Consider the following 18,291-nt stretch of genomic DNA (forward strand, 5'->3'; position numbering starts at 1 on the left):
GATTCTTCAAAAAAGCCATTAGTTTCAAAACAAAACATCATAATATAGAAAATCCTTACAGAACTCCTTAAGGAATGTTGCGAATGTGACATCTAATTTGCACTCTCAAAGTTCAGCAGTGTCTGCTAAAACAGGATTAGCTGGCCATTTAAGTAAGGAGTACACATTGGCATGAATACCTGGATACTCTTCATCTTTGAAGAGGTTTCTACGAGATCCATTGCACAAGGGCTGATAAGGCTCATGTTTATCTCGAAGAGATAGTAGCTCTTAGATTTATCAAGGAAATAGATACAGGTAAACAAATAATGCTTGCAAACTTACAAGATTTGAAGCTGTGGCCTCGGAATAAGAAAGGCCCTTGGGAATAATGAGGAAATGTTCCTGTTCTTTGTTTACTCTGACCTGAAAAGTGAGAAGTCATTTAAGCCTTGAATCTGTCAATAATTATTTTAGAATCTAATCACATAATTATTTAGTACATAAACCAGTACAGCACAAGAACAAGTCCTTCAGTCCATAAAGTTCTACTGAACCAATTAAATTATTAATTAACTAGTGAACTAAACTGATTTCATCTGCCTACACCAAGTACATATCCTTCCATTTTCTTCACATTCATGTAGCTATCTGAACGCCTTTAAAAGTCCCTAATGTCTCTGCCTCTACATCCACCACTCTTTAAAAAAACTATCCCTCACATCTCCTTTGAAATTAGCCCTCCCTCACCTTAAATACATGGTCTCTGGTATTAGATATTTCAACAATGGGAAAAAGATACTGCCTATCTATCTATGCCTCTCAAACTCTTATAAACCTCTATTACAAGGGTTTTCAACCTGGGGTCCAGACACTTTGCTTCATGGTATAGGTCCATGACATAAAAAGGGTTAGGAACCCCTGGACTAGATCTCTCCTCAGTCTCCGCTGCTCCAGAGTAAATAACCCAAGTCTGTCCAGCCTCTCATATTAGCCCCATCTCTCTAATCTACAAGCCCCATTTCCAGTAAAGTTGGGATATTTTCCAAAATGCAACAAAAATCTGTGATATGTTAAGTCACGTGAACCCTTATTTAACTGACAAAAGTACAAAGAAAAGATTTTCAATAGTTTTACTCACCAACTTAATTGTATTTTGTAAATATACACAAATTTAGAATTTGATGGCTGCAACACACTCAACAAAAGTTGGGACAGAGTTAAAATAAGATTGAAAAGTGCACAGAATATTCAAGTAACACCGGTTTGGAAGACTCTACATTAAGCAGGCTAATTGGTAGCAGGTGAGGTATTATGACTGGGTATAAAAGTAGTGTCCATCAAAGGCTCAGTCTTTGCAAGCAAGGATGGGTCGTGGCTCACCCCTTTGTGCCAAGATTCGTGAGAGAATTGTTATTAGTCATTTCAAAAGGAACATTTCCGAACGCAAGATTGTAGAGAATTCAGAGACATCTCAGTGCATAAAGGGCAAGGTTGGAAACCACTGTTGAATGCGCGTGATCTTCGAGCCCTCAGGCAGCACTGCCTAAGAAACCATCATGCTACTGTGACAATTATAGCCACCTGGGCTTGGGAGTACTTCGGAAAACCATTGTCACTTAACACAGTCTGTCGCTGCATCCAGAAATGCAACTTGAAAATGTATTACGCAAGGAGGAAGCCATACATCAACTCTACGTAGAAACGCCGGCGAGTTCTCTGGGCCCGAGTTCATCACAGATGGACCGAAAGACTGTGGACTGTGTGCTGTGCTCAGATGAGTCCACATTTCAGCTAGTTTTCTAAAAAAAACGGGCGTCGAGTTCTCCGTGCCAAAGATGGAAACGGCCATCCTGATTGTTATCAGCGAAAAGGTGAAAAAGCCAGCATCTATGATGGTATGGGGGTGCATCAGTGCCCACGGCATGGGTGAGTTGCATGTATGTGAAGGTACCATTGACTCTGAGGCATATATTAGGATTTTAGAGAGACATATGTTGCCATCAAGGCGACATCTCTTCCCGGGACATCCATACTTATTTCAGCAGGACAATGTCAGACCACATTCTACACGGGCTACAACAGCGTGGCTTTGTAGACACAAGAGTGTGTGTGCTTGACTGGCCTGCTGCCAGTCCAGATCTATCTCCTATTGAAAGTGTATGGCACATCATGAAGAGGAGAATCAGACAACGGAGACCACGGACTGTTGAGCAGCTGAAGTCTTATATCAAGCAAGAATGGACAAAATTTCCAATTGCAAATCTACTACAATTAGTATCCTCAGTTCCAAAACGATTAAAAAGTGTTATTAAAAGGAAAGGTGATGTAACACAATGGTAAGCATGCCTCTGTTCCAACTTTTGTTGAGTGTGTTGCAGCCATCAAATTCTAATTTTGTGTGTATTTACAAATTACAATTAAGTTGGTCAGTAAAACTATTGAAAATCTTTTCTTTGTACTTTTGTCAGTTAAATAAGGGTTCACATGAATTAACATATCACAGATTTTTGTTTTTATTGCATTTTGGAAAATATCCCAACTTTTCTGGAAATGGGGTTTGTAGTTGCATCCTGGTAAACCTCTTCTGTAGCCTCTCCAAAGCTTTAACATCCTTCCAATAATGGACTGGCCAGAACTGTATGCAATACACCAGATGCAGCTTAGAGTTTCATAATGCTGCACATAACTTCCTAAACTTTGAACTCACACCTCGACTAATAAAGACAAACATGTCATAGGCCTTCTTAACCATCCTATCAATCTGTGTAGCCACTTTCAGGAACTCAAAACTTGAACCCCAAGATCCCTCTGCTCCTTAACAGCATTAAGGGGCTTGCCTTTAACAGTGTGTTGTCTCTTTAATTTTGACCTACCAAATGCACATTACTTCACATTTTTCCAGGTCAAACTCCGAGTGATAGAGATAATCTGTAATTGTGAACCAAGATTGTAATGAGTACTAACTTCAGAAACACTCCAGAAATGGAGCTCCGATCACACGCATACTAATATTTAATAATCCCACTGGATACCACAACAATCTAAAAGACTCAATGAACAATTTCTTTATTATAAACTCTTTTTGACTTTTCCCATTCCTATTATCATATTCTAGGCACGTTGCTACCATCACCTCAGTAACAGACTGTAGCATGATATGATTCAAAAATATCTTAAACCCAAAATGGATACTTACTGTTATGTAGCTATTGGTTAAATGTGCCCATCCAAAGAGATCTACCATTCTATACAGGCTCGCAACTTTACAGCGGATCAACTTCTCTCCTTTCGAAAAGGTAGCAGATTCAATGGCGTGAAGATCATTGATGGGTGTGGCAATTCCTAGGCCTAAAGAAAATGTAAAACTTGTCAAAACTTGAGGCAGCAATTCTGCATTCTCTAATTTTAAGTAGAAAAGGTCTTTACAGCCACTTACTAAGTTGTGTTGAAGGTAAAGTTGCAACAGAACTTGCCATTACGAAATCTGCTATTTGTTGCAGGGCAAGCAGACCCGCAGGATTATTACCCTTTTTCATCTGTTCGTGAATGAGGACCTCAAGCTCATCCCTAAATGCCTAGAATCAAATGGGTTTGTATTAAAACATTAAATATGGAATCTTAAGTCAAGCTACGTATCCTAAACTACAAATGGCCAGCATGAATAATTAATATTTTACAAACAAAATTTGAACACTTTACATGTCAATTAACTGGTGCAAGATGCATCATGCCCAATCTCTTAAAAAAAATAAGCATGTTCTGAAAATACTCATACAAATATTTAAAGCTACCAATGGATTGACAGATAAAGCAACTGTCTTGGTATCAACACAGCCTCGTATTTTATCAGCTATTTTCTGTATGCAACATTTTACTAGAAGACTGCCAAAGTGACTTATACAATACTAGGATAGAGCATCAACTGCTGATAAATTATTTTATGAATCAAAGAAACCAGCAAATTCACTTCTGGAATAAGGACTTATTGATACTGGTAGAAGACTATCAGTTTGCTTAGAAATTACATCCTTGGAGGATCGACCAGTGTGGGGATGTGGGTACAACTGAGAAGCAAGAAGGGAGGGTCATTCTAGTGGAGCTACATTATAGATCCGCAAAAGTCAGCAGGAATTTGAGCGGCAGGTGTGCAAAAAAATTGGTCAGTTGTAAGAATAACAGGGTTATATTAATAGAAGATTTTCATTTAATTAGAGTGACCTACTCATGAAGGTGAGATGCTGGTTGAGGCAAGGTAGGTAACTGAGGTAGCAGTCAGGGAGTGCCCTGGCTCTAGTGATTATAATTCTATTAGTTTTAAGATAGTAAAATGATAGGACAGATCCACAGGTTGAGGTTTTAAATTGAAGCAGTGCTGATTTTGAAGGAATAAGGCAGGTCAATTGGGACAGCTTTTTTTTTTGAAGGGAAGACATGAAGGGCATATGGGAGACTCGAGCAAGATATGAAGAATACAGAGGAAGCACATCATTGTTAGCGTGAAGGGTAAACTTGATAAGTTAAGACAACCTTGGCAGAGAGGAGTATTGAAAAAGGAGGAAGCACACATTGGGGGCTGGGGGCAAGTAAGTACCCCATGACTATAAAAGCTTTAAGAATATGCACATTTGGAAACATATACATCTTCTCTAAGATAGAAATCACAAAGAGAGCACAAGAGATGGCTCTGGCAGGTGAGGTTAAGGAAAATCTCACAAGGCTTTATAGATCCCAAGACTGGAAAGGTGGCTAACATTCCATTATTTAAGGGTAGCAAGATAACTTCCTTAGAAGGTTGGCGTCATTCAATGTCTGCAGTGAGATGCTGAAGATGTTCTATAGGTCAGTTGTTGAGAGCGCCCTCTTCTTTGTGGTGGCGTGTTGGGGAGGAAGCATTAAGAAGAAGGACGCCTCACGTCTTAATAAGCTGATAAGGAAGGCGGGCTCTGTCGTGGGCAAAGTACTGGAGAGTTTAACATCGGTAGCTGAGCGAAGGGCGCTGAGTAGGCTACGGTCAATTATGGAAAACCCTGAACATCCTCTACATAGCACCATCCAGAGACAGAGAAGCAGTTTCAGCGACAGGTTACTGTCGATGCAATGCTCCTCAGACAGGATGAAGAGGTCAATACTCCCCAATGCCATTAGGCTTTACAATTCAACTGCCAGGACTTAAGAACTTTTTTTTAAAGCTATTATTAATGCTTTTTGAGTTAGTGATTTAGATGCATATCATATTATTACTGAGTTAAGTATTGTATGTAATGAGTTTTTGCTACAACAAGTGTATGGGACATTGGAAAAAATGTTGAATTTCCCCATGGGGATGAATAAAGTATCTATCTATCTATCTATCTATCAACCCAGGAAACTACAGGCTGTTTAGTCTGCCATCAGCAGTGGGAAAATTACTGCATGGAATCTGAGGGACAGGATTTATTAACATTTAGATAAGAGAGTTTGGTTAGGAATCAGGATGGTTAAGTTCATGGGAAAATAACATCACTCTGTGCTATTTGAAATGGTAACCAAAAGGTTAAATGAAGCTGCCTCAGTAGATACTGGCTACTAAGACTGGTCTTGAAGGTTAACAACCATGGAATCCAATCAGAGCTAGTTAGGTGGATTCAAAATTGGCTAGGAGATTGGAAGTAGAGGGTGGAGACTGGTGATTAATGGTATGGCATTGGGACCTTTGTTATTTCTCACTTATAAATAATTGGGATGTAAATGCACAAGGCTTGATCAGCACGCCTGGCTTACGTGTGTCTGTATTTACTGAGATGAAGCATAGACTAAGCCCAGCAATGTCCTGATATAATCCCAGCCTAATCACAGGACAATTTACAATGATCAATTAACCTACCAACCAGTACATCTTTGGACTGTGGGAAAAAATCTGAGCACCCACACAGTCACAGGGAGAATGTACCACGTCCTTACAGGTAGCAGTGGGAATTGAACCCAGTTTGCCAGTACTATAAAGAATTGTGCTAACCACTATGCTACCGTGCCACCCCAAATGATACGTAGTCAGCAGTTGCAGATAGTGAAGGTGGTTATCATAGACTACAGGGAGATTTTGCTCAGTTTGGGAAGTGGGCTGAAGGGTGGCAAATGGAGTTCAATACAGTTAAGTATGAGAGGATAGATTTTGTAAAATCAATCCAGAGAAGAACTTGAACTGTGAATGGCAAAGATACTTGGGGAATGTACTGAAACAAAGTTTCATAGTTCATAGTCTGTTGAAAGTGGCATCACAGGGAGATATGGTCGTGAAAAGAGTGTTTAGTATACTGGCCTTCACAAGTCAGGGCACTGAGTACAAAAGTTCAGACAACGTTACAGCTGCACAAGTAATTCCTGAGGACATACTTAGAATACAGTATAGAATTTTGGTCATCCTATTTTAAGGAGTGGTTAAAGAAGAGAAGATGACATTAGCAAACAGCGCAACCAATGGCAACATCCTTCGGACAGTTCATTAAACAACTTCTTTCAACTATGATTTACATTTTGATCGCATGTGTTTTTGGGTTGATTGAGTCTCTGACGAGAGTTTGGTAAGATTAGTTATTTATTTATTTTAAAATCTTTTTATTAATTATTATTGAAGATTAACAAAAAACAAGATACATTAAGTCAATGTCATTATATACAATAAGGAAATAAATGAGCAAATAACTGATTAACAAAGCTAAGCAATATATCAATAATAAGAGAAAATAAAGTGTTAAGAATATTTTTTTGAAAGAGAAAGGAAAAAAGAACCCCTACTAACTGAAAAAAAAGTAAACAAAAAAAAAACCCATTGGGAGCACAAACCCAGAGCTATACATCATACAAGCTTCCATAAAAAAACCATCAATCCGCCAACTCAAATCCACTTAAAGAAAACTCGGAAGGAGACAATATTAATTAACACAAATCAGATGATAGTAGCGGGCAAATGAACCCCACCTTTTCTCAAAATCAAATCGAGAATCGAAAGTTCGACTTCTGATTTTCTCCAAACTAAGACATAACATCACCTGTATCAAAGTAGGAACAGAAACATCTTTCCATTTCAACAAAATAGCCCTTCTGGCCAATAATGTAACAAATGCAATTACATGTTGGTCTGATGGAGAAATACCATGAATATATTGAGGGATTATACCAAATAAAACTGTCAATTTATTAGGCGCTAAATTAATTTTTAAAACTTTAGAAATTGTAGAGAAAACAGACTTCCAAAAATGTTTCAGCACAGAACACGACCAAAACATATGTGTCAATGTGGCTGTCTCGGTTTTACATCTGTCATACTATCAACATTAGGAAACACTTTAGACAGTCTCTCCTTTGTCAAATAGTAACAATGTACAACTTTAAATTGAATTAAAGAGTGATTGGCACAGATCGAAGAAGAGTTAACCAACTTCAAAATCTGCAACCAATCTACTGTTATCAGGGTCATGTTATAAGCTCTCTCTCCCCCAATCTTGCTTAATCTTAAATGAAGGGTAATTGTGCTGTTGTAACAATAAATTATAAAATTTCCCAATAAAACCCTTCACTAAAGGATTCATTTTTTAAATAATATCTAACAGGTCAGAATCTTGTATATATGAAAAATTACTAAAGTATTTTTGTAAGAAGCGTCTGATCCGAAGATATTGCAGAAAATGTGAATATGAGAGAGAATATTTAGTTACCAATTTCTCAAAAGACATCGGCCATCTTGGAACAGATCCATGAAGGAATAAACCCCTTTATTCCTCCAAAAAAGAAAGGTAGGATCACTTAATGAAGGTTTGAATAAATAATTTCGATAAATTAAACTAAAAAGTTTAAATTTTTTAAGATTAAAAAAAGTTACGAAACTGGAACCAAATTCATAATCACAGGATATAAATTTAAATTAGTAATTTTGGCCATTTGTACAGGTAAAGAAGCTCCTAAAAATGAGGTTAAGTGAAACTGTTTCACAGCATTCAATTCCAAATCAGCCCAAGGCAGTCGTTCATCTATATCAGCCCAATATAACCAAAAACACATATAATGTATATTGACAGCTCAATAATACATTCTTAAATGAGGCAAAGACCTCCATTTTTTTAATATTTTGATTTGTAGTGGAGTATTCAGCCTGGAGGCCAAGAAGCCTGGAGACTGGACACAAAACCACAATGGACTCCATTTCTCACCAATTAATGCATTAAATAAGATTGAAATCAACAAGAACAGAAGGCGAAATATAAAAAATCTTCAGTATACAGTGGTATGCAAAAGTTTGGGCACCTCGGTCAAAATTTCTGTTACTGTGAATAGCTAAGCAAGTAAAAGATGACCTGATTTCCAAAAGGCATAAAGTTACAGATGACACATTTCTTTAATATTTTAAGATTACTTATTTCCATCTTTTACAGTTTCAAAATAACAAAAAAGGAAAAGGGCCTGAAGCAAGTTTGGGCTTCCTGCATGCTCAGTACTTCGTAACACCCCCTTTGGCAAGTATCACAGCTTGTCTTTCAATTCAAGTCTTTCAATTCTTGCTTGAGGGATTTTTACCCATTTTTCCATGCAAAAGGCTTCTAGTTCTGTGAGATTCTTGGGCCGTCTTGCATGCACTGCTCTTTTGAGGTCTATCCACAGATTTTCGATGATGTTTAGGTCGGGGGACTGTGAAGGCCATGGCAAAACCTTCAGCTTGTGCCTCTTGAGGTAGTCCATTGTGGATTTTGAGGTGTGTTTAGGATCATTATCCTGTTGTAGAAGCCATCCTCTTTTCATTTTCAGCTTTTTTAAAAATTTACAAACGGTGTGATGTTTGCTTCCAGAATTTGCTGGTATTTAATTGAATTCATTCTTCCCTCTACCAGTGAAATGTTCCCCGTGCCACTGGCTACAACACAAGCCCAAAGCATGATCGATCCACCCATGTGCTTAACAGTTGGAGAGGTGTTCTTTTCATGAAAAATGCACCCTTTCTTCTCCAAACATACCTTTGCTCATTGCGGCCAAGAAGTTCTATTTTAACTTCATCAGTCCACAGGGCTTGTTTCCAAAATGCATCAGGCTTGTTTAGATGTTCCTTTGCAAGCTTCTGATGCTGAATTTTGTGGTGAGGACGCAAGAAAGGTTTTCTTCTGATGACTCTTCCAGTCTTCTGCAGTCAAATGGGGGTTTGGATTTGCCTTTCTTGCAATCTTACAGGCAGTTCTCTGGGAAAGTTTTCTTGGTCTTCCAGACCTCAACTTGATCTACACTATTCCTGTTAACTGCCATTTCTTAATTACATTACGAACTGAGGAAACAGCTCCCAGAAAATGCTATGCTATCTTCTTATAGCCTTCTCCTGCTTTGTGGGCATTATTTATTTTAATTTTCAGAGTGCTAGGCAGCTGCTTAGAGGAGCCCCTGGCTGCTGATTGTTGGGACAAGGTTTGAGGAGTCAGGGTACTTGTAAAGCTTTGAAATTTGCATCACCTGGCCTTTCCTGATGATGATTGTGAACAAGCCATAGCCCTAACAAGCTATTTAAGGTCTAAGAGCTTGGTAAAAGTTATCTGAGAGCTCAAATCTCTTGGGGGTGCCCAAACTTTTGCATGGTGTTCCTTTCCTTTTTTTCCCACTCCAAAATTGTACGAAACAAAAATAATACACTAATCTTGTTTAAAATGTTGAAAAGAATGTTTCATCTTTAACTTTATGATTTTTGGAGTTCATCTTCTACTCACTTAACTACTCACAGTAACAGAAATTTTGACCAGGGGTGCTCAAACTTTTGCATGCCACTGTACATCTTTGCAAGATGGTTTGCACTCATAATATTCTGCATATATCTCTTGCAAACCCCTTCCATCCCTTGCTTGCTGCTTTGTCTCAAAATTGGCTCTCAAAACTGTATAGGTTAATGGGTATTAATCCTTTGATATCTTTCTGGATAAGTTCAAGCAATATTATTAGAACATCACAGTATCACCACAAGCTTGGATACAAAGAGAGATTTTGAAAAACCCAAATGATAGTTAAGATCAGTAACTTGGGAGCCAAAAGCACACCCAATGGTACAACTAAATCTAGACGTGGGAGAGAGCACCAGAGAGAGGCTGAGTGAGTGGCTAGTATGGAGAAGTGTAGTTAACATGAAGATTTAGAAAGTTGTACAAAAATACAGGAATAAGTAGAGTCAACACTATGGAAGGATTTAAAATTATGGTGGAGAACACTATTTAGGAGTCAACTGTCATAGGGATTACACACAAACAGGACAGTACAATTTAGAATACTAGCAGCAAGGTTCTGGATGACAGCAAAATAAGTTACCTTGAAATGGCTAACATGAGGAGGCATAGTTTTAAGGTGCTTGGAAGTAGGTACAGAGGGGATGTCAGGGGTAAGATTATCCACATAGAGAGTGGTGGGTGCATGGAATGCACTGCTGGTGATGGATACAATAGGGTCTTTTAAGAGGCTCTTAGATAGGTAACATGGAGCTTAGAAAATAGAGGGCTATGCTGTAGGGAAATTCCAGGCAGCTTCTAGAGTAGGTTACATGGTCGGCACATTGTGGTCCAAAGGACCTGTAACGTGCTGTAGATGTCTATGTTCTATGTTAAGAAAACAATCAACTAGTTATGGCTAGATGTAACAAGACATGGATGCAGATTCAACAGATGAGGCAAAGGCAAAATTGGACCATTTTACTGAAGTGTAATTTGGTAGTGATAGCATGCATTATGGTCTGAAGCTCAATCTTGGGTGGGGGGGGGGGAGTTAATTTAATAGGCACCAATAACAAACAAACTCACAAGGGGGTAGGATGGAGAATTGATGTTCCACAGGTACACTGCTGACCCATTTTCCCCATTACCATAGTTGATCTAATGAGCTTGTCCTACAGCCTGCTACTTTTTTCACATTGCTTTGTCTGTATTACCAGTTGAGCAATGTTCACATTGTACATTGGTAAATTATTATTGCGTATATTAATCTGTACTTTATTAGTTAATATTATATTTATTATTGCTGCGTGTTTTTAAATGTTGCTGCTGTAATGAAATAATTTCCCATTTGGGATCAATAAAGTACTTATTACTATTACCTGCTCCTACCTCAGCTACAAACAAGAAAAAAATCTGCAGATGTTGAAAATCCAAAGCAGCACCCATGTAACTGATGAAGGGTAACAGCCCGAAATGTCAACAATTTACTCTTTACCATAGATGCTGTCTGGCTTGCTGAGTTCCTCCAAGATTTCCTATGTGTTGCTACCCCATAGTAAAATTTCTGAACATTTAGAACTAAACATGTGACTAAGCTGTTTTTGGACAAGAGCAGATCTTTAAAATTATAAAGGGCACAAAACTGAGTCTTATTTTCAGCTTACACGTGGTTAGACCACCCCCAATGGCACTCAAACTGTAAACAGGATGTGTGAAAATACAGTTTACCATTAACATTCAAAAATAAAACTGAAATCAAATGTCTCTTCAATAACTACATTGTTCTAAGGCAGCTTTATTGAACAAAGAATTCAATGTTGTGCAATGTTTTGATTTATGATAGTCAAAGTGCTGTATATTCAGATCTTAAGGTGTGGGATGAACAACTATACATCCATTCAACATTCCTGTATGGATTTGCCTATAACATTACTTCAAAAGATTTTGTTTAAAGAACTGAACGCTTTGATTTGGATAAAACTTAGTGCGTCAATTTAAACTTGAATCACTGGCTTGGAAAGTACTTCAAAATAACCAGATTCAATCTGAAGAAATGTGGAAATGACAGCAAACAGCATGGTAACAATTAACGTTTGTTTTCTTTTATTTATAACTACAATTGAATTAAAAGCCAAGCTCTTCTAGAGAACATAATACTTGTACAAAGCCACGAAGAAACAGGGCAGACTGCAATTCTCAACCATTCACCAGGGGAAATCTTTGGCTAGAACATTTTACTTTAAAAGGAAAAGAGTAAACAGCTGATGTTTCAGGCAGAGACTCTTCATCAGGACTGGGAAAAGAAAGATGACAAGTTTTTTCCCAGCCCTAACAAAGGTTTCACAGCCCAAAACATTGTTTATGTTTTTCCACAGATGCTGCCAGGCCTGCCGAGTTCCTCCAGCATTTTGTGTGTTGCTTTGGAATACATAGCATCTCCAGATTTTCTCGTGTTTGTAATTTTACTTTCAGTTCCAAATTAGTTGGTCGTACTTAGATGCTGCAAAGTAACCTCCTTCCCAATTACAAGTGAGAAGGTGGAGAGCAGAGAAGGTAAGCAACACAAGCAAGATAGAAAGCAAAGAATTTTGATATCTACCAGTTTTACATGAAATTAGATATCAGGCTACACTGTTTGCAATTCACTGATTCACATTTATGCTTTTATATTTGTCAAACATTTCAAGGAACTAAGTACTTGGACCTCTGTTGAGAATCTGGCACCAACTAGTCCCGGCACTGGCATTCTCAGCTCAATGAATCCCCTCGGCTTCAAGAGGCTGCAGCTACACTTTGTCAAACATGATGTAGCTGCTGCTGGTCCCCAGCACATTCACAGGAATGGCCAAAGAGTCCAGACCCTATCCTTTCACCACCTGTTGGATATTTCTAGATTTTGTTTGGCTGCTCCTCTCCCTATCCTGGAGTTAGCTCTAAATTTTCTTAAAGACTAGTATACCAGTCCTCCACTCCCCATAGGCAATGTTTGAGTCACATGGATTTAACTCATGTTTTCTTTCTTCCAGAACATACAATCAGTGGGCACTTCATTAATGACCTCCTGTCCCTAAAAATGTGGCCTCTGTGGTATTCTATTGCTGTAGAGCAACTTCAAGGTTTGACATGTTGTGCATTCAGAAAACCTCTTCTGCACACCACTGTTTTAACATGTGATTATTTGAGTTACTGTTGCCTTCCTGTTAAGCTTGAACCAGTCTGATCATTCTCCTCTGACCTCTCTCGTTAATAAGTTTGTTTTCACCCATGTCAATGTCACTCTCAGAGACTGCTATAACTGAAAATCCCAGGAGATCAGCTGTTTCTGAGAGACTCAAATCACACTGTCTGGCAACAATCATTCCACAGTCAAAGCCACTTATATCACTTTCTTCCCTATTTTGATGTTTGGTCTAAACAACAACTGAACAACTTGGCCATGTCTACATGCTTTTATTCGTTGAGTTGTTGCCAAATGACTGGCTGATTGTATATTTGCATTAACAAGGTGAACAAGTGTACCTAATAAATTGGCCGCTGTGTATATTCAGCACAACTCCGTTTACCTGTCCTTGGCAAATAGAAGCCAGACAATTTGTTTCAAGTACTAGATGATATAGTGAAAGATGAACTTCACATAACCAACAGGTCATTGAAGTTGCTTGAGTTTCAACATTGCCCTAGTACAAGAATCGTATTTATTATCACAGATATAAAAAATTTCTGTTTTGTAGCTACAGTGCAACCATTCAAAAATCTATAAATTAAAAAATAATCTGGAGGGGGGAAAGAAGCTTTCCCTAAAATGAGTGTGCATCTTCATGCACCTGTGCTCCCTCCATTCCCACCTCCCCCCCCCCCCCCCCAGATGGTAGGAAGGAAGAGGGATGTCAAGAAGGTAAGGGTCTTTCATGATGGATGTGGCCTTCTTGAAGCACTGTTTCCTGAAGATCTCCATCTCTGGAAACTGTCAACCAACATCTTTCATAAATCTACTGATTCCCACTGTTATCTTGACGATATCTCTTCCCATCCCATTTTCTGTAAAATGCTATTCCCTTTTCTCAGTTTCTTCACCACCCTCCCCGCATCTGGAAGCTGCTTTCCATCCCTCCACAATTGATGCTGCCCTCACCCACATCTCCTTAATTTCTTGCACATTCATGGTCAACCCATCTTTCTGCCAGCTAAACAGTAATAGAGTACCCCTTGTCCTTATCTACCACCTCATCAGCCTCCGCATCCAATACATTATCCTCTAATTTCTGCCAGTCCTGAAGAAGGGTCTTGGCTCAAACTGTTGCTTAACCTGCTGAGTTCCTCCGGCATTTTTATGTGTTGCTTTGGATTTCCAGCATCTGCAGCCGTTCTCATGTTTATGCTTCTTGAAGATGTTCTCTATTGTGGGGACTGTTGTGATTGTGATGAAGCTGACAAAGTCTACTACCCTATGCAGCCTCTTGCATTCCTGTGCATTGGTGGTTCTAATCAGAATGCTCTTTGCCATACATCTATAAAAATTTATAAGTGTCATTCATGACGTACCAAATCTCTAACACTCCTAATGATGTAGAGCCGCTGGTGTCTTCTTTGTGATTCCATCAAAGTGCATAGATCCTCTGAGATCAGGAACCTGAAACTGCTCATCCTTTCCACTGCTGACCCCTCAATAAGAACAGAGTTCTCCAGATATCCCCTTTCTTAAGTCCACAATCAATTCCCTTGATCCTGTTGATATTGTGTTTATGGTTGTTGTTGCAATACCACCTGATCTACACGAGTCAAGAAGTAGGGGGTCACAGTCTCAAAGGGGGCATAGCAATTAAGACTGAAATGGTAAGAAATTTCTTCCCTACCTCAGACACTGGACACATGAATACTAACTTTATTGAGATAGGTACTAGAGGATTCAAGTGATACAGGAATAGGGAACGAAGTTCTAAACCAACATTTGGATGTTTCTACACAGGCTGTTAACCTGTTACTAAAGGCATCTCATCACAGTGACATCCATCAATAAGGACTCTCACGTTCTGGGATATGCCCTCTTCTCATTGCTACTATCAGGGTGGAAGCACAGGAGCCTGAAAACACATATTCAACATTTTAAGAGTAGCTTGTCTTCTGCCATCAGATTTTTGAACAGTACATGAACCAATGGACATTACCCTGCATTTCCTCTTTCACACTATTTTATTGCAACTTAAATTTGTTATGCCTGTAATATATTGTTGCCACAAAATAACAAATTTCATGACTTATGCCAATAAATGATGTATTCTAATGTATATAAAAATGCAAGAAAAACTAATGGGAAACTTCAAAATTATACTACAGCTGAACCATTTAGACCACAGGTGAAGAACAGGACTGTACAAAAGTCTTAGGCACATTTAGTGCCTATAAAAAGTATTCACCCACCCCCCAGAAGTTTTCATTTTTATTGTTTTACAACATTGAATCAGTGGATTTAATTTGGCTTTTTTGACACTGATCAACAGAAAAATACTTGTGTCAAAGTGAAAACACATCTCCACAAAGTGACCTAAATTAATTACAAATATAAAACATAAAATAATTGATTGCATGATTACTCATGCCCTTCAAGTCAGTATTTAGCAGATGCACCTTTGGCAGCAATTACAGCCTTGAACCTGTGTGGATAGGTCTTTGCAGTCTTACCCCATTCTTCTTTCCAAAACTGCTCAAGCTCTGTCAGATTGCATGGGATCATGAGGGACCATCCCTTTTCAAGTCCAGCCACAAATTCTCAATTGGATTTAGGTCTGGACTCTGCCTTGGCCGCTCCATCTTTATGCTTGGGATCATTCTCTTGCTGGAAAACAAGTCTTCTCCCAAGTCGCAGTTCTCTTGTAGACTACATCAGGATTTCCTCCAAGGATTTCCCTGTATTTTGCTGCATTTATTTTACCCTCTACCTTCACAAGCCTTCCAGGGCCTGCTGCAGTGAAGCATCCTCACAGCGTGATGCAGCCACAACTATGCTTCACAGTACGGATGGTGTGTTTTTGATGATATGTGGTGTTTAGTCTGATGGCCTGAAAGCTCAATTTTGGTTTCATTAGACCATAGAACCTTCTTCCAGCTGACCTCAAAGTCTCCCACATGCCTTCTGGTAAACTCTAGCCGAGAGTTCATGTGAGTGAGTTTTTTTTTTAAACCAACAGTGGCTTCCTCTTTGCCACTCGCCTATAAAGCCGGGTTTGGTGAAGCACCTGGGCAACAGCTGTTGTATGTGTAGTCTCTCCCATCTCAGCCACAGAAACTTCTAACTCCTCCAGAGTTGCCATAGGTCTCTCTCACTCGTCCACTTCCGCATGCTTACTCAGTTTTTGAGGACGGCCAGCTCTAGGCAGATTTACAGCTGAGCCATATTCTTTCCATTTCTTGATGATTGACTTAACTGTACTCCAAGGGATATTCAGTGACTTGGAAATTTTCTTGTATCCATCTCCTAACTTGTGTTTTTTAAATAACCATTTCATAGAGTTGCTTGGAATCTTCTTTTGTCTTCATGGTGTAGTTTTTTGCCAGGAAACTAACTCAACAGCAGTTGGACCTTCTAGATACAGGTGCAATTTTACTACAATCAATTGAAACTCCTTGACTGCACACAGGTCTCCAAAAACAGATCTCCATTTAACTAATCATGTGACTTCTAAAACCGATTGGCTGCACCAGTGATGAACTGGTGTGTCATATTAAAAGGGGGGGGGGGGGGGGAAAGAGAGGTGAATACTTATGCAATCAATTATTTTGTGTTTTATATTTGTACAGGTGTCCCCCGTTTTTCGAACGTTCGCTCTACGACACTTCGCTGTTATGAAAGACCGACATTAGTTACCTGTGTTCGCTAACAGAAGGTGTTTTCACTGTTACGAAAAAAGGCAGCACGAGCCGAGCAGCCAAGCTTCTCCCTCAGAACTGCATTCTAGCCGGCATAGCTTAAACACGTGCCTGTGAGCATCTGTGCTTTATGTCGATTTATTTTGTGCATCCGTTAGCAAGATGAGTTCTAAGGTATCGGAAAAGCCTAAAAGAGTGCGTAAGGGTGTTACACTTGGTGTAAAACTAGATATAACAAAACGTTTCGATTGTGGTGAACGAAGTAAGGACATAGTTTGGCTAAGGATTTGTGGAAGCTGACAAAGATTATGAAGAAGTTTTGGCATCCCATGACCAAGAACTGACAGATGAAGAGCTGATGAAAAGGAAAGGATAACAATCGAAACTGAACGCAGTAGTAACCGGCCCGAAAGTGAAGTCATCCAGGAACTAAATGTGAAGCAATTACGTGAGATTTCCACTGTGATTGACAACGCTGCAATGATTGCAGAAAAGGATGACTTTAATTTTGAAAGGGTACGTAGGTCTAGGGCATATTTGCAGGATGGTTTGAGTGCTTACAAAGAAATGTACAATAGAAAAATGCGCGAGGCTAAACAGTGAAGCATACTGTTGTTTTTCAAGCCTTTCACATCAGCCACAGCAGATGACGAAAATTCACCTTCAACATCGAGGCAGGCAGACATAGAAGATGACCTGCTTGCCCTGATGGAAATAGACGATGATGAGATGACACCCCAGTCTGCTCTACCTCCCACCACCCCAACCTCCGACGACCCAGCCTAACACACCATCATCAGTGTGCTCACTGTCTTCCCGATTCTGGTAAGTGAAACTACACTGGACGTACATTATTTCTACTTTATATAGGCTGTGTATTTGCGTTTGATTGTTTGTGTGTGTTTTTGCCGCGAGTGCTGCTGAGAGCGCTTGCGTGAGATTTTCGCTGAGGTGGACAGTGCTGCAATAATTGCAGAAAAGTATTCCTGCATTATATAGGCTGTGTATTTATCAGATCATTCCTGCTTTTACTATATGTTACTGTTATTTTAGGTTTTACGTGTTATTTGGCATAATTTGGTAGGTTATTTTTTGGGTCTGCGAACGCTCACAAATTTTTCCCTTATAAATAAATGGTAATTACTTCTTCACTTTACGACATTCTGGCTTATGAACCATTTCATAGGAATGCTCTACCTTTGAATAGTGGGGGAAACCTGTAATTAATTTAGATCACTTTGCAGAGATCTGTTTTCGCTTTGACATGAAAGAGTATTTTTCTCTTGATCAGCGTCAAAAAAGCCAGATTAAATTCACGATGACTCAACGTTGTATGTTACGTTGGTAACATTCATAGCCAGAAAAAGTTGGTTTGATTTAAACAGCGCAGTGACTTCTATAGCATACGTACCTCTGATGAAGCAGTTAGTGCAGATAAGGCAGCCCAGGATTTTCCTGTAACACTGAAGGCCATAATTGAAAAGGACAATTATCTTCCCGAGCTTGTTTTCAATGTGAATCAAACAGGCCTATTTTGGAAAAGAGTGCCTTCTCATACTTTCATCCCTCAAAAGAAACACGCATCTAAGTTCAAGGTTGCAAAGGGTCAGTTAATTCTCTTTCTCGGAGGCAATGCTTAAGGTAACTTTAAGTTAAAACCTATGATGGCAATCACACTGAAACACCACAAGCAATGAAAGGCATTTTAAAGTCAAATCTGCCTGTGATTTGGAAATCA

The 18,291-nt window shown here is 39.1% G+C and overlaps 1 protein-coding gene across 3 annotated transcripts in view; it reads right to left on the minus strand.

The window, feature by feature from the left end:
• Window positions 1–18,291, minus strand: part of add3a (adducin 3 (gamma) a) — a 217,506-nt gene that overhangs the window by 68,314 nt on the left and 130,901 nt on the right. For all 3 annotated transcript variants that reach the window (XM_073026856.1, XM_073026857.1, XM_073026855.1), the window contains exons 3-5: window positions 3,419–3,557; window positions 3,179–3,330; window positions 325–405 (exon numbers count right to left, since the gene is read on the minus strand). In XM_073026856.1, coding sequence (XP_072882957.1) covers window positions 325–405; window positions 3,179–3,330; window positions 3,419–3,557 — 372 coding nt within the window. The remainder of the gene's footprint in view (window positions 1–324; window positions 406–3,178; window positions 3,331–3,418; window positions 3,558–18,291) is intronic.

Source organism: Hemitrygon akajei, chromosome 23 (genome assembly GCF_048418815.1).
Source record: "Hemitrygon akajei chromosome 23, sHemAka1.3, whole genome shotgun sequence".
Classification (NCBI taxonomy): domain Eukaryota; kingdom Metazoa; phylum Chordata; class Chondrichthyes; order Myliobatiformes; family Dasyatidae; genus Hemitrygon; species Hemitrygon akajei.